Source organism: Syngnathus floridae, chromosome 20 (assembly GCF_059516105.1).
Source record: "Syngnathus floridae isolate MCC-2025c chromosome 20, RoL_Sflo_1.0, whole genome shotgun sequence".
Taxonomy (NCBI): Eukaryota; Metazoa; Chordata; class Actinopteri; order Syngnathiformes; family Syngnathidae; genus Syngnathus; species Syngnathus floridae.
In genome coordinates, this window is record NC_142432.1 from 1660724 (window position 1) to 1682160 (window position 21437).

The 21437-nt window shown below is 44.3% G+C and overlaps 1 protein-coding gene across 2 annotated transcripts in view; it reads left to right on the forward strand.

Annotated features, from left to right (window-relative positions):
• Positions 1–398: 398 nt before the first annotated feature.
• The window catches only part of zfhx4 (zinc finger homeobox 4), a 69129-nt gene continuing 48090 nt past the window's right edge, over positions 399–21437 (forward strand). The window contains exons 1-2 of one of the 2 annotated variants that reach the window (XM_088363362.1): positions 399–529; positions 18755–21311. In XM_088363362.1, coding sequence (XP_088219488.1) covers positions 18801–21311 — 2511 coding nt within the window. In that variant the 5' untranslated portion in view covers positions 399–529; positions 18755–18800. Of the gene's footprint in view, positions 530–3209; positions 3619–18754; positions 21312–21437 lie in introns of those variants that run through there. The other variant, XM_088363361.1, reaches the window with a different exon arrangement.

Below are 21437 nucleotides of genomic sequence, written 5' to 3' on the forward strand. Positions count from 1 at the left end.
AGGACTGATTCCAATGTGACGATGATGCGCAAACGCGTCTGGATAGTTGTTTTTTTAGATTTAAAAATTAATTGAAGACTTAATTTTAAGAAATGACAATATTAGTAAATGGTATTAAACTGGCTTGAGGGTGATTGGGGTTAACGTGAAAAAATACAATATGTGCTTCCTCTCCTTAATCAAATAAAGTGGTGTAAAACACACACATGCGCGCACAGACGCGCGCGCCCGCGCACACACATACACAAAGCATTTCCTTCCCGGTGAATTTCTCCTTGAATTATATGCCATCACTAGTGTGTGTGATTGCGGAATATTAAATTAAAGTGGGATAAGTCGGCACCGAGGCAGGCTGCGTCCAATCCGCAACTCATTTCCCGTGTTGGAGCAGCGCATCACTGCTCCTCTGCTCTCAATGACAATGTGCCAAATGTGCGCATTTTGAACAACACTTTCCATATGCTATTATCGGATCGCTACTGAGCAAGAGAAAGACTGCAAAAAAAAACCGGAATGCTTTATACCAAAGGTACCAAGAATCTTCACTTTTTCCCCTCCATTTATTTTCCTTCTCAGCTGGCTTTGTGGTGTTTGTGATCTTTTTTGATGGGTGATTTTAAACGAGGTAAGAAAAGGTACATTTGATTTTTTTCATAGATTGCATATTACTGTCTGGTGGCTTTAGGGGGAGTTTATGGTCAAACATATATGGGTAAAACTATCATGTTTTTCGTTGCTATTTTATTTTATTCCTTTTTTGGCTTACGTGCATGAGTGTTGCTGATTGTTCGGGAAAGCGAGACTTTTAAGGACAGGATGCTGTGAAATTAAAGAGAAATTTCTCTTTTTATTTCATTTGGTGTTTGTTGGGATACAACTTCACCACTTTGACAGTTGATTTAATTTTAATATGTATATGCACTGATTTTGAGATGATTTTCCCCTTGTGTTTTTGCCATATTACACTCATTATTATCGAGCCCAATTGAAAATTGTTCCTTTATTTCTTATTTTGTTTTTGTACGTGTGTGTGCGCGCGCCTGTGTGTGCGCGCGTGTGTGTTTGTGTGTGTATATTTGTGTGTGTCTGTGTGTGTGTGTGTATGTGTGTGAAATAGAGAGAGACTTGGCCAGTGGGTCACTGCATGTGGCAGGTAGTGGGTGGCAGTTGTGAGCTTTTTGGCGTGTTTTTGGGTGGATTCTTGTGAGTCACAGTGGGTCAGCTGTGTGCTATATCGGGCAAAAAGGTGCGTCTTTTCAAACACTGAATTGGGGGTGTTTGTGAAAAGATGGGCTACATCTGATATTTTTTTTCATCATTAATACAAGGGTGGCAAATAAAAAGCATGCATTTTTATTAGCACTTTTTTTATACTTTACATAGGCCACCGTGTTTTGTAATATTTACACTAGACAAGTGAACGCACGTAAAGTAACAAATAAAATGCAATGACATCAGTGTTTAAAGATATAACTTTGATGGCTACAAATAAATACAAATGAGGTTGATTTTATTCCATACATTACAGTTTATCTAACATGCACTCAGACATTTAATATGAGCGGCGTTTATGGATGAATTATGAATCGAGGATACTGCTGTTATGGATATTAGTCATAGAAATATGCGCCCTATTTTAAAGTGGTCCTCCGGAGTCGGAGCATCGTCTGCGGGTAGGAAGAAAGGAAACCAAGATGGTTTAGGAGTCGGAGGTATTTGACTTAAAGATGAGAAGGATAGCCAATGGCACGTCCTTTAATTATGACATCCCCTGTTTTAATTGAGGAAAATAAAAAAAAACGAAGACAGTCATAAGAAGCATAAGAAAAGAGCACCAGGATGCTCCTTTAAATTAAAAGAGAAATCGATGTTTTATGACTATACCGTACTCCTCCGTTTCGGGCTTTAATTTATGCAATGAAGAATAGGTCCGCGCTTGACAAGCAAACCGCCGGTGCGCTATTCTTGAACATCCGTCACACGAGCGATTCCGCTGGACTCTCGGGCCGCCTGTGAACGATGCGTCGGCCGGCTTTTGCAGGCTGCGAACCCCCCTGGAGGACAGGGAGGCAGCTGCAGCAGTAGCAGCCTCGGATCCGGTGAGAAAGTGACGGTCTCGGACCCCCCCCCCCCCCCCCCCTTTCCCCCCCTCGCACCCCTGCCCCACCCTCTCTCTCTTTTGGTGTCAAAAGATCTGTCCCAAGCCAGAATAACCAAGCCTGGGGGTCGTGTGGCTTCTGGAGGATCCAGTCCGGTCCGTGCATGGCTGCAAAGTGGAGCAAGTGGTTCACTTGCCAGTAGCAGCCTTATCATCACATCCCAAGCCTTGGTTCACTTCACCCCAGCTTCGATTTTTTTTCGCCCCCACCAAGGCGAACCAGATCTCTTGATTTTCTCCTCTATAGAGGAAGTCTTTCTCTAGCCCATAAGCCGACATTGAGGAAACACACAGTAAACACTTTGCATTGAAACGCTCAATAGGGGCACTTTGTGGTGCGTCTTCGAATGAGGGCGCGCGCGCGCGCGCTGGGTGGAGGGGGGGTACAACGTGTACAGTATTTTTTGGCTCTTGTGAACCCACATGGGCCCCTTGATAGTCCTGAAGGGGCAGCACAGCGATCACACACACCCCTTGACACATTAACACAATGCAAAGAATGTGTACTGTCTTTGGACAATTTTTGCAGTGTGTGCATGCGTGATTTTGATTTGCAGAGTTATTTTTTTTTTAAAAAGAGGACTCAAAAACACGCACAGCCAAATTTGCTCACAAGTGTTTATGTTTTAGCTTTATACTAAACCTCTTAAATTGCGGTAGCTTAGTATATATTCATTTTCTTGGCCAAACATGTTAGATCGGTGTAAAATATGCCTTTGCTTGTGCATCCTGATCATTTCTCCCATTGTTCTGCGTGTCATAGTCGAGATTAACATAAACAATGTTTATTGAGTTATGGCTTTACGATTTATATTCCACTCCTTTTGCTCTCCGTGGACCTTTTGTGGTCGTCCCGTTTGCATTGTGGGGACTGTTGATCAACTCACTAATTACACTTATTTTTCCTCTCTCCGCCTCCTCTTCCTCTGCACCCTCCCTCCCTCCCTCTCTCTCTCTCTCTCTCTCTCTCTCTCTCTCTCTCTCTCTCTCTCTCTCTCTCTCTCTCTCTCTCTCGCTCTCTCTCTCGCTCTCTCTCGCCGTCTCTCGACCCATTCCCAGCGTGCATATCGGGAAATGGACACACAAAGACATGCGCACTCAACTTAATCAGCCATTTTTTTTAAAAACAGGGCTAAAACGATAATAATTAGCAGAATAAAGACATATCGGATTTTCATTTCCTTTCCACCTCGGCGTTTGGTGAGCCTCCGTCCGCAGGAGAAAGCGCGTATGCAGCCCCGTCGACACGTCGTCTCACCGCCACCGGAACCAAAATAAGGGACTCTAAGACCGCTTGACGTTTGTGATTTTTCCCCCCTCTCCCTTTTCCCCATCATAAAGTGGGAGGATTATTTCAATTTCACCTGTTTTTCGTAATTGTCTTCGTGAGCTGGATGTGACGGTTTTGCACGAGCAAGAGCGAAGAGGAGCGGAGGTGGAGGCTTTGGAGGGGGAAGAAAGTAAGTTCTCTCCTTTAACTTTTATTGAGTAGTTGGCTCGGTGTGTGCGCTCCATCTACGGCTCGCCTATCGATTATCTATCTGGCTGCTGGTTCACTGACACCGGGGCAGTTTGGAGAACAGGTGTTAGATGCCGTGTCTTCTCTCTTTTTTTTTTTTTTTTTAACGAGAGTGCACAGTGGAGGCGGATGTGGAGCCCGGTGTTGTCCGTGCATCTCCGGCAATTTGGCTGCAGCCACTCTGGGTGACTGCCAGCCTCGGAGGAGCGCTTTACGCACGGCTCCGGGACCACAGTCGACCTCTTAAGGTCGCTCCCGAAGCTTTCAGGAGCTCGAGCCGGACAAATACTCGCAACTGTCCCGCTAGACATTTTCGCTGCTTTTGTGAAGCCTTTTCCAGTTTGTCGGCTTTCTCGGACAGCAATCCCCCTCCCCTTCACTTCCTTCACGTTTCATTCCCATTTTTGGACGCTACTCGGATCTTGGTCCATTGGAAACACCTCGAATGCAAAGAAGTGAACAAAACATTTTTCTTTTAAATAACGAGTTTTTTAAAAAATGCGCACGCGTTCACCTGCTACTCTTTGAGAAAAAAAAACACGGAAAAGTGGTCATAGTTCCACTATCGGGATGTGTTCCGGTTGGGTTGCCTGTGAGGGAGAAGCGTCTGTCGGGCAGCTGATTGCAAGGCGAGACCCGGGGAGAGCGGCTCACCTTCCCGGTGTCAGCGTGAGGAAGATCGGAGAGAATAAAAACGCTATTTCCCCACTTTATTCCATTGATCTATTCAAATAATACATTTGAACCCTTTTACCAATTAAAACATATTCGTAATTTATCATTAAATTGTACGTCTCAAACATATTTAATAAACTGTGCATCCGTGCGTTTATGTTATATTTTTTGAACGTGTCAAATGTTTTGTTTTCTTCATTTTTGCTCTTTTTTGTGGAGAAAGACGTCTGAAAGTGGGACACAAGTGACAGGTCGTGGGATTGGGTGGAGGTCATCGATTGCACAGAAAAAAAACATCAGGGCCGAGGGGCCAGTCTGTCTCCAAACTGAGTTTATAACCGTGTAGGGTGTGTGTGTGTGTGTGTGTGTGCGTGTACGTGTGTGTGTGTGCGCGCGTTCGCGTTTGTGCGTGCGTACGCGTGTGCGCACTCGTGCGCGTTTGTGCGTGCGTATGCGTGTGTGCACGCGTGTATCTTTCAATGCAGGACGACCTTTTTTTTTTATAACTAAAATCTATTTCGGTCCCCAGTCTGTCTTTTAATTCAGATTTAAGCACGTACGTGACTTAGTTAGGATTTCTTAATGTTATTTAACTCTAAATATCGTATTTTATTAGAGTTTAATTGAATACTATATGCAAAATAGTAATCTTACAATTAGCAGAGTTTGTGTGAATTATACGAGGGTGGACTATTACTTAAATAGATTAATTACTATCATTTTTCATTATGAAACTGTGATTTAAAAATGTCATTTTTCTAAAAAAAAATAGCAATAATCAATATTCACACTTTTAACTGAATGTATTATCATTTTGTGAATATATTTTAATTATCAAATTTAAAAAAGGCTCATTGGGCCAAATAAAAATCACAATATAAGATGAAATGACTCTAATTGCATTGAATTTCATCAGTTAATGATCCTATTGTCTCACTCTTATTTTCCTGTCTTGCAAATGAGTTCTTTTTTAAGGTTTGTTTGCAGAAGCGAGTCCCTTGTTTTTGTTTTTCTCTTTGCACGATGTCTTAGCTCTATCAAAGGCTTGAGCGTGTATCTCTGCATGTTAGTTAAGCAGCTCGCTGTATTCATTTTACCCATAGCGGTGGAAGGGAGCGATGAGGAGGGAGGGGGTGGAAAGGAAAAAAAAAACAGTGTGAGAGAGATGGGCTGAGGACAATAGCTGTTGGCTTGAAAATGCTTCTTGATTATTAAAAGCTAATGCATTTGCAGTATTGCAGCCTTCATTAAGGGTGCACACGCCAGGGAGGAGGGGCTGGAGGGGGATGAGAGGTTACAGGGAGGAGGAGATGATGGGAGATGGAGAGAGCGAGAGGGAGACAAGAGGAGGGGGGGGGGGGGGTGAGTCTGTCCTATAACTCCTGGGCCCGAGACACATGCAGCAAGAAGATTGGCTCGAGCCTCTCCTAGGGGTCGACAATGTGTCATTTCCACCCAGCTAGATTGCCCTCTGCCTATCTGATATTAATGTGCAAATCAATATTTCAGGGATTAAATTTCCCTTCTTCATTTTTTATGGTTTCTACCTCAATAAGTCTCCCGTCTAATAGAGGAGGCTGGATGATTTAGAAGCCTTTGCTGCTGCTGAGAGAGAGACAGCGAGAAAGAGAGAGCGCGAGAGAGAGAGCAAGAGACAGCAGCGAGTGAGAGAGGAGCTTTGCAACAAGGCTATCGCTGCATTTTAATGTTCATCTCAGTGAATCCCCATAGGCCTTCAGTAAGGAGGGCTGTATCGCCGCTTTACACCGTAAAGACACCCAATTTGCCTAAAAAGGCAGAAAGAAAAAAAATATCAGTCCGGTTGAATACATAAGACGCTGTGTAATCCAAGTAGCAGGTATTAGCAAAAAGAACCCCCCTCTTCTACATCCAAACTGTCATGGCTGAGGGAACACTACACGGCGGCCTGCTCGCTCTAACCATATTCCTCCATCCTCTCACTCATCCTCTTTTATATTTGCATAGAATAGCGTTTCAAGATCAAGCAACATCTGGCGTATGTGTGCACGTTGCCGCACAATGACCGCAGTAATCATCAGTGAATGGACGAGCATGTTATGTTTATAGTCATAATGCCGCATCTCATTGACAGTCAACTAAATGAGCCTTTTGACTCCCTACAGACTTTCATTAAAGAGCGTGTGTGCCTATAGGTGTGTTTGTTTAATCCTCCTTCCTGTACCATCTGCTAGGTGCATGCATATACATGTGTGTCCAGGGTGTGTGTGTGGGGGGGACCCCAAATTTTCTTTCCCTGCTTATTCAGCCTTTTTTTTTTTTTTTTTAAACATACGCTTGATAGGGGAGTGAGAAAACAAGTGAGGAGAGGGAGAAAGCGACAGAGGAAGAGGCACAAAGGAGCTCTAATTGTAGCACGACCGCTTGGCTTCCTCCCGATTCACGGCCATTACACTGTGAAAGGCACAACCGCCTTGTCGTGTATCATCAAAACGCCGAGCCTACACACACTTTTGTTTCTGGGTTGTGTCTCGTAGCCCCCCCCCCTTGACGTCAACATTTTTCTCATATAAATAAACAAAAGATGGACATATAATTGTAATTGTGGCCGAATGCACAAATTGAGTTCTCTCAGGTGTGTGTGTTCTGTTTGTTGTTTTTCCGTGTTGTGAGGGGCAAAGGAAGCTCAGAAGTGTGCTGCAGTTCAGCGTTGCATCTAAAAGGACGGGAGGGCTGGCGGCGGCGGTGATGCTTGGATGTGGATGTGTGTGTGTGGGGGGGGCTTTCCTGTGTCAAGCCTGGGGCACCACCAAGCGAACACACACACACACATGCGCTCTCCCTATCACAGAGGAGGGTTAAAGACTTGGAATAAGATCAAGCTTCTCCGTAGCTCCTGGGGAGGGTGCTTGTGAGTATGCGAGTTTTAGTGTAATTAGCACTTAATTATATTAACATATGCAAATTGTTAAGCGCGAGGAGGGCTTGTAGCGCCGGTGGGTATGTGGGCTGGGATACAAGTGGTTCTATTGTAGTGCCACGGCAGGGAGAAAGAATAATGGCGAGCACATAACCAGCTCGCTTATGTAAATCTCTGGCTGGCCGCTTTGCCAAATTTCATTAGTCGCCATGACAACCTGCTTAATTGTGCTGACTAATGTCCCATGATCTGCTGCCAGTCAGGATGGATGTCACCCTCACCCCAAGACTCACACAAACATGAGAAGGTTAGAGTGCGAGAGGCCCAACTGTCCAGATTAAAGTAGCTCTTATTTGCGTACACGCTCCTCTTGTACCCGCATTTGCATATTTCCCAAAAATCCCCCAGCATGTCTGCTTGTCTGCTGTGTGTGCATCGCATGTGGCGTCAATGTGTGGCGGGTGGATTTCGGTGGGGGGGGGCTTTGGTTGGACGACAGCGGTTCAGTGGTGTGTCACATGTGTAACGTCTGCTCAGACTGGCACTGAGACATGGCGGAGTTTGTTTTTGATTATGCGACACGACTGGGATTCTGTCAAGTCAAACAAACTCGTATAAAAACAACATATGGCATTGTGCCTTTTAAAACTTGGGTTCCATACAAATATGTCATTGTGATACGCCGTGGACAAATATAGTAGGTAAAGATCGGGCCTAGCTGCTGTTACTAGTAGTTGCATGCTAATCCTGTTTTTTGACAGCAACGTAAACTGATATAATTGCTTTTCAGAGGCAAGGTCGGCAGTTTATACAAGTGTGAAAGCACGGGAAAGGGGATTAGCATTATTTTGCATAATGCTGGCCGGGCGCTGAATGGGGCATTGAATGCTTGACTGGGTGACAGAGATGAAAGGGAGATGAAATGCTGTACCCCTCGACCCCCTCCCCACCCGCCTCAGCCCTGCTGTCTCTAGGCGCTGTTGTCGGTCGCAAACTGGCAGCACGGAGTGCCTGGCCGCTGTTTTGGTGTCCGTTTCAGATGCCAGCAGATGTAAGCTGTCATGTAAGGCAATATGTAGAAGACAGCCTTCACTTAAAACCTCTTGTGCAATTATGTCGTGGCTCAGGTAGCCGCACAATCGTTTCGACTGTTCTCACATCGGGGTGGATTTGTTGGGATACTGTCTTGTTACCGCGGACGAGAAAAGCAGGTGTGTTTTATGGTGCTACGTGAGGGCTAGCGGGCCGGGTGACACGGCTTCAAATTGCCACCGTCGCTTCCATGTGACCCGAGTCGACTTTTGTGACTAATTTATGATCAACCGTCGGTATCGGCCATTGCGTCTGCTGTATGGAAATGATCCCGGGTCCAAGTGGTGGGTATGGAGGGATGGGGGGCACAATATGGCGGAGAACATGCAAGGCCACAAAGGCAGATGCGGTCTGTTTTTGTTGCCTGTTATTGGACAGGATCTTCTTTCTTTGACCTTTTGCACGCCTTTGCTCGCTTTTCATATGCAAATGGAGGCCAGACCAGAGGAGGAAACACGCTAGAGCCGAGTGGAGGAGGACAAAGACTTCCTCTCTCTCTCGCTCTCTCTGTTCTGCATCTCCACTTTTTCCTGCCTCTTCCCCTTCTCAAGCAACATGACAGACTTTGGCGTGAAAGGAAGTGAACGCTGGCTGTGTAGGAGAGGTGGCGATAGCAATCTGGCTGTGACCCTTACCACGAGCTCGGATCAAGTAGGCTGGGGATCCCGAGTGTTTACGTGGAGTGGGCCTTTGTTGTGTCATGCAGATGGTGAGCGCTTCAACTGTCATAGGTAGTCAGCCGTATGGTTATGCAGAAGAGCCATGGCAGATGTGTCGGAACTATCATGCAGGCTGATAGTTATCTCTCAGCAGTTGTCCATAATAAAGCAGGAAGTATGTTTGATAGCTTCTCTCCACGGTACGAGAAACGTGGTTTTTTTTCAATTGAATCAGCCGTAGTCATTTTTTTATTTTTATAATTATATATTTTCCATACAAATGGATTTGTTTAAAACATACAGTATAATTTGATATTATTTTGACTTGCACTGTGTTTAAAGAAACTGAAACGCACACATTAAAAATTATGTGGAAAAAAATGCATACGACCAGTTATTATTTTATTTAAGCCACAATAAAACTTGTGCAAATTAATTTTGCATTTTTGTAGCTTTATATTTAAATAACATCACTTATCTTGGATCTCTTGCTTGTACTTTCTTCTGGCTTCTGATTGGCCCAAACGGCTTTTTCCGGGTTTATAGCACCACCTGTGGGCCGAGACCTCTCGTGTTAAAACACCATTACTTTGGAAAGAATAATAATGAAAAAAAAAAATATGAGTGGACATAGAGTAAATGACAATCTCTGGTGGGGTAAAAGGATACTAATGCAGTTAAGACAACGTCGCGCGAGCTAGCATAATACGCCAGCGCAACGCTGTTTAGCATGACACGGTTTCAGGTCTTCTTTTCAAGACTGTGTTATGGGAAGGGGGCATGTTATCTGTAGGAAATGTAATTTTTGTCCTCATTGAAATCGTACATTATTGAGCCCGGTTATCTAAATGTTTTTGTTGCTGTTGGTCTCGCGCCAGTCGGGATTGTGTTACCCCCACTCTCTCTCATCTCGCTGGGCCTTCATCAATCTCTTCAGGGAAAACAGAAAGAGGGGATTTTTTCCCCTCTTCTCCTTCGCTCACGATGTTCTCAGTCCTTTTTCTCAGGCTCTCCTGCCTGCTCAGCATCTACTCCAGGATATTAGCTATGGGGCCGGCTATTTAATGCAGAATATTATGCTGATTCTTTGCGTTTCAAAGTGGAAGTGGGGAGATTTCATGGACCAACTGAGCCGTGGTTCTCAGTTTTAGGTCAAACAAAATGGACCGCCGCCAGGCAAAAAAGAGGCTTCCCTTTTATGCTATATTGTCTGTTTGCTTGTCTCTTTGCTAGTGTCTGTCATGTGTTCTTTGTCATCCCTCTTTCCATCCCCTGCATGATTTTCTCCCCGTTGACAGCCATGAAATGTCACATTTGCAGCGACTGTTAATCGCAAACATTCATCCACTTCTCGAAACTTTTTCTGTCATGCTGCACATTCGCCACACCGCTTTTCTTATGTTTTTCTTAAACCGACTAAAGACTAACTACTTTTAAAAAGAAATGTTAATGCAGAATCTCCAGCTGTTGGTTAAAGGTCAAACTAACAGAGCCTGGAAAGATGCCATTAATTAGAATGGGAAACAAAAGCTGCTGAATGAATGACTAAGTTTGCAGAAGGTTGGATGCCACAATAGCACAAGATGTCTCATGACAAATGATACATTCTCCTCCTTGTTTGCCAAAGACAAAGACGCAGATTGAAGAGCACAATCAGAGCACATTTGCGCATTAGGAGAAAAATTGGGTTGCGTATCAAATGAAAAGGGAAAAAAAATCCACACAGAAAAATTGTGTTGCGTATCAAATGAATACAAAAAAATAATCTACACATTTGTATCTGTCATTCGCGTGAAATCAGTTATCCTCTCTCCGCGTCCGTCCGTGCATGTTCTCCAGCGTTAATGGAAGTGGCTGCCGTGATGATTGGCGTTTGCTATTCCTGCAGGCGATTGCGCAGGAATACCAGGGCCACTGGCGGGGGCTCGTCAGGGAATAAGTGGCTAATTAATTATGCATGGCTGGTGGGTTTAAACAACAGTGTCTTGAAAAAAGAGGCAAGTTTACCAACGCATTTAGCTGGAGCTCCATGAAGACATTAGCTCTAATAATGATAAGCACGTGACAGGAGTAATTAAAAGAAATATTTCCCTCAACAAGTTGGAATTGAACTATACAGGATACGGAAAGAAAAGTTGCTGTACGTGCCATTTTGTAATGCCTTGAGATCTCTGTTTTTCTTTTCTTTTTTTTTCTTCTAGTGGAATGATCTAAAACAGGCAAGCATGTGTCTCCACATCTCCCCTGGGGAGGCTCCAGCCAACACTATCCCTCTCAAACCCGGACTTTTCCTGCCTGGCACCGGCCATGGAATAATCTTTAATTATTTGCTTTTTAAAGGGAGGGGAAAAAATGAGGCTTTTTGTGTAACGGTGGAGAAAAAGAAGAAGAGCAGAGCGGGTGCAGGAATGTTCCTGTGTATGAAATTGTAGGTATTAACATGGGCGGTTTTTGTCAGTGGTTTTGTCTGATGAATCAGCTCTCTGCCCCTAGACTAAATAAAAAACGGGGCGCTTTGTCTTGTGTCATCCTCATTTGGATGAGCAGATAGAAGAAGGCTGTGCGGGAATTGTTAAAAAAACAAAGCGGGCTTCTTTTGCTTCGCACACTATACCAAACAAGTGTCAGGAAATGCTGATGGATCGTCTTGAGTTTTTATAGTGTTATTATAAATGTAAAAACAGAACTATTAAAGTAGTAATAAAACCCTTTTAAAACTTTTTTAAGTTGGAATAAATTTGAAAATGTAAGATGACTCCTTCAGCATAGTTTCTTCTATATATTTTTGATGTGAATATTTTTTACATCACTTGGTACCTAATAGCATCATTTCAGAGAGTGAGCAGAAAGGTAAAGGGTCCATTTCATCCAGGTTCTCCTTTCAACATGGTGTTTATTTGATTAAGGGATATTTCGGCGCTAAACTAAAAACCACACTTACTACATCTGACAGTTGTTTGTAGTAAAATCAAATTATAATGTTTTTTTGGTTTTTTTTTTCCCACGTCAACCTTATCACCTCACCCCAATGAAATTCTCTTCACGCTCTCTCATGGTAACCAGAAACAAAACCATGATAGCTTAAATAACAACTATGGTTTCCTTGTATTTTTTTTTTTTTGTGTGTGTGAGAAGAAGGCAAACTAACAACAGCTGTCAGAAAGAAAAAAAAAGAGGGGGGGGGGGCATCGGGTTGTTTAAAAAGCAAATGGCTTTGGTCTAAAGTTCATTTGGAAACCTCTCTAATTAAATATAGAGCCAAAAGCTTAAGTTAATTAGTAATTCCCTGGGTCCAGAAATTAGACTTGCTCCGAGTATTCTAGGCAAAAGGTTTGTGTTGTTTTCGTGTGTATCCAGCAGCATATTCATGCTCTTTGTTTGACTTTTTATTTTATTTTTTTTCTTCTGATGTTTAAGTGAGGTGCGCATAGTTTTTGGCGTCTGTCTGAGTACCGACCCCATTATTATGAATATATTATATATTATTATATATAAGAAAATAGCAAGAACTGAGTGAAACAGGAGTGGTGGTTGAACCAGTATTAGTGATAATCTCGAAAATAGCAGGATTGATCGCAAGTCAAGAAATATTTGGACAATGACAGAGTTTTGGAGTACAGTGTTCCCTCGATTATCACGATATACTTTCCCAAAAATGCCCTTGAAATCCAAATCTGTATTCATATATATTTATATATATGTTCTTCTCTCTTCCATGAGGATGATGAAGAAGAAGCAGAACCTGCGACATTTTACTTTGAAAAATAACGTCAACACAGGGCTCTTTAAATCACTGAATTGCACCTTTGGCTAAATATGCAATATTACATTACACAAAAACTTTAACATAGTTATTTGCCGATGTTTCGTTGAGCTTGTAGTGTGGTCGCTGACTGAGCGCTCCCCTCCCCTCTCCATGAACGCAGCTGTTCGCTATCTGCCTTATTCCGGCTCCACTGACTGACTCAACGGCACATTTGAATAACATTCAGAATTTCCCAACAGAACATTTTTCAAAAGTGCCGTTCGGTTGTTCGCAGTGCCGATGCACGCCGTAGCGGATCCAAACGCTGCGTCAGAATTCAGTGCGGCTAGGAATGAGTGCGTAAATGGGTTGGGAGGCCTCGAAAGGCAAACCTCGATATAGCGAGGGAACACTGCACTTCATTTTGCTTTTTCACCGTACTAATGCATTTTGGATTTGACCAAAAACAAATTAAAATGTGACTGACAACTTGAAATTAAGAGGTTTACCACAGGCCTTTGAAGAAATTAGTAGTAGCATTTTCAGGACCTGCAAAACATTTACACAGTAGAATTACAAGAGCTTACTTGACAACCAAACCATAGAAGGGATCGCAAAAAAAACCCCCACCAAACATCCTTGGTGAACAAAACGGTCAAACATTATGAAATAAATACTTTTGGCCTCACGTCTATATCGACACTGCTACCTCCTTTATCTTGGCAGAACTTTTCCACTCTTTGCAAAAAATGCTTTTTATCTTTTTGTTTTTTCTTCCGAAATCAATGAGTCAGAAATACGAGTTGTTTCACAAGTGGGCCAGTTGTGATAGCGCAAAACAAGCAAAGAATTTGGGGCTAAGGCTAGTTGATACAGTATAACCGGCCTTTTATATTTGCCAGGTGGATGTGAAATGCCTGCGTCAGAGACTGCACTCTGTGTCTGTCTGCGAGTGTGTGCTCTCCTTGACTGACGTGGACACTGTTTGCTTAACCTCTTCTGCGCTGCACTGCCATGGCCTTGTCAACTTAAGTGTGTGTGCGGGTATTTGTGAGTGTGAGGGAGCAAAGGTAGTTTTCATTTTTTTTTTTTTAGATATATTCCCAGCAGTTTTTTCGCTAAACAAACCTGCTGAGAGGCTGAGTGAGAGCGTGAGTGGGGTCTGAATCAACACAAATGAGTGATATGTGTTGTTTTTTGCTCCCCCTCGCGCTGGCACATAATTGTGTGCATCCACACACCCCAAGAGAAAACATTTTTGAGAGATTTTTCCAGGCTCTGTATTTAGCAGGATTAATAATTTGACTTCTCGAATAATCCCACTATGATGTGTGTGTGTGTGTGTGTTGCTCCACGCTTTAGCTTCATCCAAAAGATAAGGCCATGATTTATGTAACGGCTAAGCTCTTTCATATTGTGTATGTTGTACCTTACAAGAGCATGATGAGCATGCTAGATTAATATTTATTTAGTACGGGCAAATCAAGGATTAAGCAGTCATCGTTTTAGCGCTAATCCACGTCTCTGGTGAGATACAGAGACAAAGACAGGCAGATTACCAACGTGGCACCAAGTCGCAATTAGTTGTCAACTAGAACGAGAAGTGGGCAGAAGATGTGCTAACACATGCGGAAAGACAATTCGCCTTTTGTTTTGTCATGCTCGGCGTTGTTTTTCTACGGCGCCTCCCTCATTAAGAAACTCACATTGACATCAGCAGTCTCTTGCCTGATTCACACTTTGGTGTCTCATGATCTTTCCGCTGTTCACGCATAGGCACTCACACACTCCGGCTGACACACATGCATGAGCAATGAATACTTCTTTCTTAGCGACAAGCACGTGGGAGCAGAGAGATAGCTCACTTGTACCGTGTGAGAGTGCAGGCGTGTTGCAAACTTCCATGTTGAGTCTGCAAATCAAATTACATTCTTTGCTAATTCAGTTAAATCGCTGTGGCGGAGAAGTGGCAAAAAAACATGAGATGAAAGTCATGTTTTGGTTTTTTTTTGGGGTTTTTTTTTGAACTGGGTGCTGATCTTGTTAGCGCTTTGCATTCAAAGGTGGGTTTTCTTTTCATTTTGGTTGCATGTTTGTAAAATATCAACTCAGTGAGTGTTTTCAATTATAACAATATGAATAAAAAACAACAAAAGATATCAGCAGACCTGCCCTGATGGTGGTGCTGTTTAAAAAAAAACTTTCTTATGCCAAGAAACAGCAAAAGGGCAAAAACAGGATCATGATGCCGTGTACTAGAGAAGGGGGGTGCCGGATTTGGGATGGCAGGAGGGGGTTCCAAAGCAGATGTGAGAGAAGCCTTAAAGAAGAGAGCCACATAAAAAAAGATGCACAGACGACTCTTGCTGCGATTAGAGAAAAGACAGGGAGAGCAAAAAGAGAGAGAGAATGCCATCCGTACTTCCCCTTTGCCCTCTTTCCTCTCACTCACCCGGCCGCTGAATGTTAATGGATTTTCTGCCCCCTCGTCCAAACACATACACACACTCTCCAATCCCTCCCCATGGACACTGCTGCATTGTTTGTGGTCGTGCCTCTATTCTTTCAAACTTAATTACCTTCTTGCCTTTTGTGGCATCAGGGGCTGGAAGTTTTTTTTTTTTTCTCTGTGGCAGCGGAGGTCGTCACACATTCTTTCGGCTGTGCGTTCCCTTAATCTGGGGGTGGGTGGGCGTTACGAGTGTCGGGGGGGTTATCAGGGTCCAAAGAGGGGAGCTTCTTCTCTGCTCCCGAGGTGGCTCGAGCACACCCCCACCCTCGTGCACGCGTGCATACATGTGCGTAAGTCATAATATTCAGGGCATAGGCTGCCCTTTGTTTGTGCGGTTCATTTCCAATCAACCTTAATTAACTGGAGAGTGTTTCCAGATTGCCAGCAAAAGAAAAATCCCCGCTCCCCCCCCACCTCCTTTTTACCCTCAGCCTCTGCTGTTTTGAGTTGGAGGACGGAAAGAGGAGAAAAAATTGGAGGCATTAGCTATGTAGATTGGCTTCTCCTTTGATGCTGAGAAAAAATCTTTAGCGAGGGCCGTAATTGCAGACTGTGACCCAGCAGTGTCTGACTATTTATTTTAATGTTTCGGCTTGAGTTCAGTTGGAAATATTGCTGTTTTTTTTACACATATTTAGACTGGACTGTGTAAGCTCATTTGGATACAAAATGAAAGCTAGTCAAAGTCGTCTTGATCTGCTCAGCCACCGTCCCAAATATCAGTAATACCTTTGACAGGCCTCAGATTGGAAACAAAATACTTCTTTTGCTTCTTTCTCTTAACTGTTGGAGCAAGGAAGTATCTTGGTTACATTTAGGCCAACAAATGGGCTTCTGAAATCTGACCCCGGGTCAGTTTTTTTGACCCATCCATAAATCTTAAGCCACTGGTGAGCAGGTTTAATTTAGACTTTTTTGGGTTTAGAGGGTTATTTCCGACATCAACCAAGTATTGTCTTTCACTAACAATGAGTTGTCAGGTGTGGACCTGAGGGCAGTTTAGTGTCACGTTACCTGAGCATCCAGTCCGGCCAATTTAACTGTCATCAAGTTAAGTGATAGGTCCTGCATACCTGCTCCAGGGGGAAAATAAGGAGCCCCTCAGACCGGCCAACCTTCTTTTTCATTTTCCTCCCTTTATATCCACTTTGTATTTTGTTCGCCATCTTATGCACGGCAACAAATAAACAGGCCTAATTAGACCAGAGTTGGCCTATTCACGCTCGTGTCAGTTGGAGATGGATGCACAGCTTTTCACAGCAACCTCGGCCTTTGTCTTTGGCTAACGCTAGCTGACATTTTGATAGAAGATTTGGTGCATGACTGAGGGGCCACATGGTGAGAAAGGATGACCTTCTGGGAGACCTCAAAGATTGCCTATATGGTTACTCCTTTGACTTTTGAATCGAAAGATTCACATGCATTCAAATGAACTCGTTAGATTAAATGGTGGGAAGATGCATCATCTAAAAGCACATTTGCAGAAATCACCTGTCTCCATAAGTGTGCACCACAGTTGGAAATAGACAATTTGGGCTTAAAACAAATTCCTACAAATGCAGAGGTGACAGTTTGGCGTCACCGTAATTACAGGTTTTATGTGTCACTGGCTGAGACTGCGACTTATGCGTGATAGTGTGACAGGAAGACAAAAGCCGGAGATGACTGTGACTTCAACAGGAGCTCAGTTTGTTTAGTCTGAAATTCACTGTTGTCTTGTTTTTTTTGGTTTGGGCTTTGGTCACATGATGTGATTTATGACAGGCCTCATAACAAACACAGACCAGATCCATTTGCCAACTTTTATGAAAACACGTTTGCCATGTTTATTTGTTTTCTCTTATATCTAAAATAGGAAAAGTGAGTGACTTCTCTTGTGATTAAAGAACCAAAGTGAAAGAAGGGAAAAGCTCGACAAATTGGAGCGTAAAAAAAAAAAACTGCTTTAGACATCTCAGATAAATACTGAAAGGCAGATAGATGGAATGCGCTTGTAGAGAAGAAAACCAATGCGGCCAAAAGTCATTGAGCCCCTCTCTCCCATTAGAACATGTGGTGCTCAAGGCTAAAATGTCTGCCTCGTTATTTGTCTCTCACTGGATCTGATTTGTCACTTTAATTACCTGATTGTGCCGGACTGAATGTGTGTGTATGTGAGAGCATGGGGACACGCTTAATTAAAAAAAAAAAAAAGTAGTGGTCGTTTGTTTCTTTTGCCATTAATCAACCAGGGATACTGCATATATTCATCTTGCTATATACAACTAATACAATACAAGACATGCAGATGTTTTATAATTGTCGCTTTTGGTGAATGCCAATAGACAGTGGTTATGGGCTGTAGGCAATGTATGCTGCCAAATGATCAAAAACACATTGGCTTATCCTACAGACATAAGTCCGCATTTAAAAGCGATACATTCATCTTATGTTTGAGTTATAACTTAAGCGGTTGGAGTAGCAAAATAGCAAAGCGTATGTTTTGCTTGCAACGGTTTTACACAAAGCTTGTCAAGAAAACAAATTTTATATTACCATGTCAGTGATTTAAGTGCATGAATGTATTTTATTTAATGTATTTCCTATTTGACATAATACATGGTATGTTTCATAGCAGCTAATGCAGGTTGTCATATCCAGTGCCATATTATGCATCTCAAACCATTATTTAAAAAAAAAAAAAAAAAAGCCCAACATGGTGTGATAACGTCATGCATTCCTGTGACATAACAGACAATTATGGCCTGTTTTAACTTGTGGCTAGCTTAGAAGGTAAAGCTTGTTGGTACTAATTTATCTACAATTACAAGGGTGTCTTCATATATAAAGATGTGTGAAATGGGAGTCCGTGCAAGAAAGTTTTGTTTCCCGTACTATATCCGAACAGCAATTTGAATTTTTCAAATAAAACATCATGAGTTCATCTTTGTATCGAATAGGCTCAACTTTTTGCCATGGCTCAAAACATAGCAGAAAAAACCCCAGATGATTCATACTCATATTATTCCTATTTTCCCTTTAATCTTACAGACTGTATAAAACGGCAGAACCTGAGTGAGACACAGAGAATGAAAACAATTTTCTCTCTTTTAATCTATCACTAGTCTCCATGGAATCATCTCTTGGCTATTTCAGATTAGACCTGATTATATAGTGCATGCACTCACCCACAAACGTACACACGTTTGATTTCATTCCTCACGCTTTCACTGTCCCTCCTACTGGCTTTGTTTGGCCTTGGATTGGTACGGATTAATCCTCTAATTGCTTTGTAGCTTTGTCGTGCGGCAGGGAGAGAGTGGCAAAAGCGAGTTAGAATGGAGCAGCAGGTGGATGGATGGGGGTGAAGGTCAACATAGCCCTTTAAAGCTTTGTTTTAATGTCAGCTCATTTACACGATGCTGGTGCTGTCGCAAGTTAAAACAAAGCGCTCATTTGTAACTTTTCGTCGATTTTTTTCACTTACCTCGATGTTTTCCTCTCTACTTTTCTCAGGTCCCTGCTAGGCTGGATGAGATGAGATCCCTATGTAGTGGACGCCATGGCAACTTGTGACTCTCCCCCTATGGTCTCGTCACGGCAGCAGGAACATGGTGGCCAGAGGCTCGGTGCTGCTGAGGACAACTCCGTTGTGGCCATGGAGACTGGTGTCGCCATCAGCAACAATGCCAATAACAACCAAACGTCACCTGTAGCCAGAGAGATGGAGAATGGCCTTGGAGAGCCTACTGTCAGTCCACTGAGGTCCACATCAAGCCTCACCTCTGTCAGTGCAACCATTGACTCTATTACAGAACAGAGTCGGAGAGAAAGCTTTACAACCGGTAACAAAGGGATTGTTACTGGGACTTTACCAGGAGGAGGAGGAGGAGGAGGAGGAGCAGCTTTGGGTTCAGACTGTTCTGCCCCTGCCACATCTCCCGTGGCACCGGCAAAGGAGATCCCTTGCAACGAATGTTCCGGCTCCTTTTCCAGTTTACAAAAATATATGGAGCACCACTGCCCCAACGGCCGACTGCCTACCACCGGAGGTCACGAAGATGCTGACGAGATCGAAGGCATGGTAGGGGAGGAGAGCGAAGACGATGGAGAGCGTGTGGGGTGTGCGGTCGATGGAGGGGAAATAAACAGCGAGATGGAAGAGGAGAGCGATGTGGAGAACCTGTGCGGTGAGATCATCTACCAGCCGGATGGCTCTGCCTTCATCGTGGAGGACTCCAAAGAGCAGCGTGGCAACCAGGAAGAGCTCCCCGGGGCTCTCCACTTCAGGGGCCTGCTATCCTCCCAGACCTTCCCTAACGCCCAGACTGCCACTGGCCAAAGTGGTCTGGGTCAAGGGGTGGAGCGGTTGGAGCAGCCTGCTGCACCCATGTCCTTCTTTCCCCAGATCATTAACTCCTTCCACATCGCATCATCCTTGGGAAGTAAATCGTTGGTGGCCGACCCCCCCTCCATATCAAATACCTCAACTGGAGGGCGGGCTGGCGCTAGTCCTGTGTTGCACAGTTTTCGCGTTTATGACCTCCGCCACAAGAATGACAAAGACTATTTGACGGGGGACGGTGCAGCCAAAAACTCCTGTGTGTCCAAAGATGTCCCCAACAATGTGGACTTATCCAAATTTGAGGGCTGTGTGGCCGACGGGCGGCGGAAGCCAGTGCTCATGTGTTTCCTGTGCAAGCTCTCATTTGGCTATAGCCGGTCGTTTGTGACACATGCTGTCCATGACCATCGTATGACCCTGAATGAGCAGGAGCAGAAGCTGCTGAGCAACAAGCGTGTTTCTGCTATCATACAGGGCATCGGCAAGGACAAAGAACCTCTTATAAGCTTTCTGGAACCAAAAAAAACCCCTGTATCTGTGCTATCCCACTTTCCCACACCTGCCAACTTCCTAGGGCCAGACACCGGGCTCCGTGGCTTGTGGAACGCTTTTCACAGTAGTGGGGAGAATGCCGAGTCCCTCCAGGCAGGCTTTGCCTTCCTGAAGGGCAGTGCCAGCAGCTCCTCCAATGACCAAAATCCCAGATCCCAAAGCATGCCAAAGGCTGAGACCAACCCAAACCTCGGGGGTGGGGCTGGTGCCCATAGAACCTCCAGTGGAAGTTCTGCTGCTGCTGCTGCTGCTGCTGCCGCTGCCACTGGGGGCAACCCGGATGGCCGGAACTCTGATCATGACAGTAAGGGTCACATTAGGGACACATGCACTTTGCAACCCAATGGGCCGGACCTGAGCCACTACCCGCCCATCAAGCGGGAGCCCGGTGCAGTGGGAGAACAAAGTCCAGAGCAGGATGAGGACAGTTACTCCAATGGTGGCGGAGAAGAAATTGAGGCAGAGGATGAAGAGGAGCAGGCAATGAGTGTAGTTATCAAAGACCAGAGGGCCAACAGCACCAGTAGCAAAGATTTCCCTCTCTTAAACCAAAGTATTTCCCCTCTTTCCAACAGTGTGCTAATGTTTAACAGCGACAGCAAAGGTCCCGCAACCACCTCCTCTTCCTCCCTGCCGATGTGTGAGAAGCTGGAGATGGAAAAGACTCGTCTGTCCGTTGCCCTGGCTGCTGCCAGAGAGCGGGAGAGCAGCAATGACTCAACCAATGAAGTTCTCATGGGACGGGACGGCTCATCACCGTCATCCCATCCCCTTGACATGATATTGATGCGGAGGGATGACGAGAGTCCTGGACCTCCTCATCCACACCCTGGAAATCCCAGTACCCCTGGCACCCCAGGTACACCCGGTACCCCAGGTCCAGGTGAAGGGTCACCGGGAAGTGGTGTCGAGTGCCCAAAGTGCGACACGGTCTTGGGATCCTCGCGTTCTCTTGGGGGCCACATGACTATGATGCATTCACGGAACTCCTGCAAGACGCTCAAGTGTCCCAAGTGTAACTGGCACTACAAGTATCAGCAGACACTAGACGCTCATATGAAGGAAAAACATCCAGAATCCGGAGGATCGTGCGTTTACTGCCGTACGGGACAGCCTCACCCTCGTTTAGCCAGAGGGGAAAGCTATACCTGTGGATACAAGCCTTTCCGCTGTGAGGTCTGTCCAATTTTACATCATTGTCTTTTGTGTGTCTGACAAGGACATGATTACAGGGGGGCAATTCTTAAAACTGCACACACTGTAGATTGTGTCACTTGTCATAGAGTATCTTGTATTTAGTAA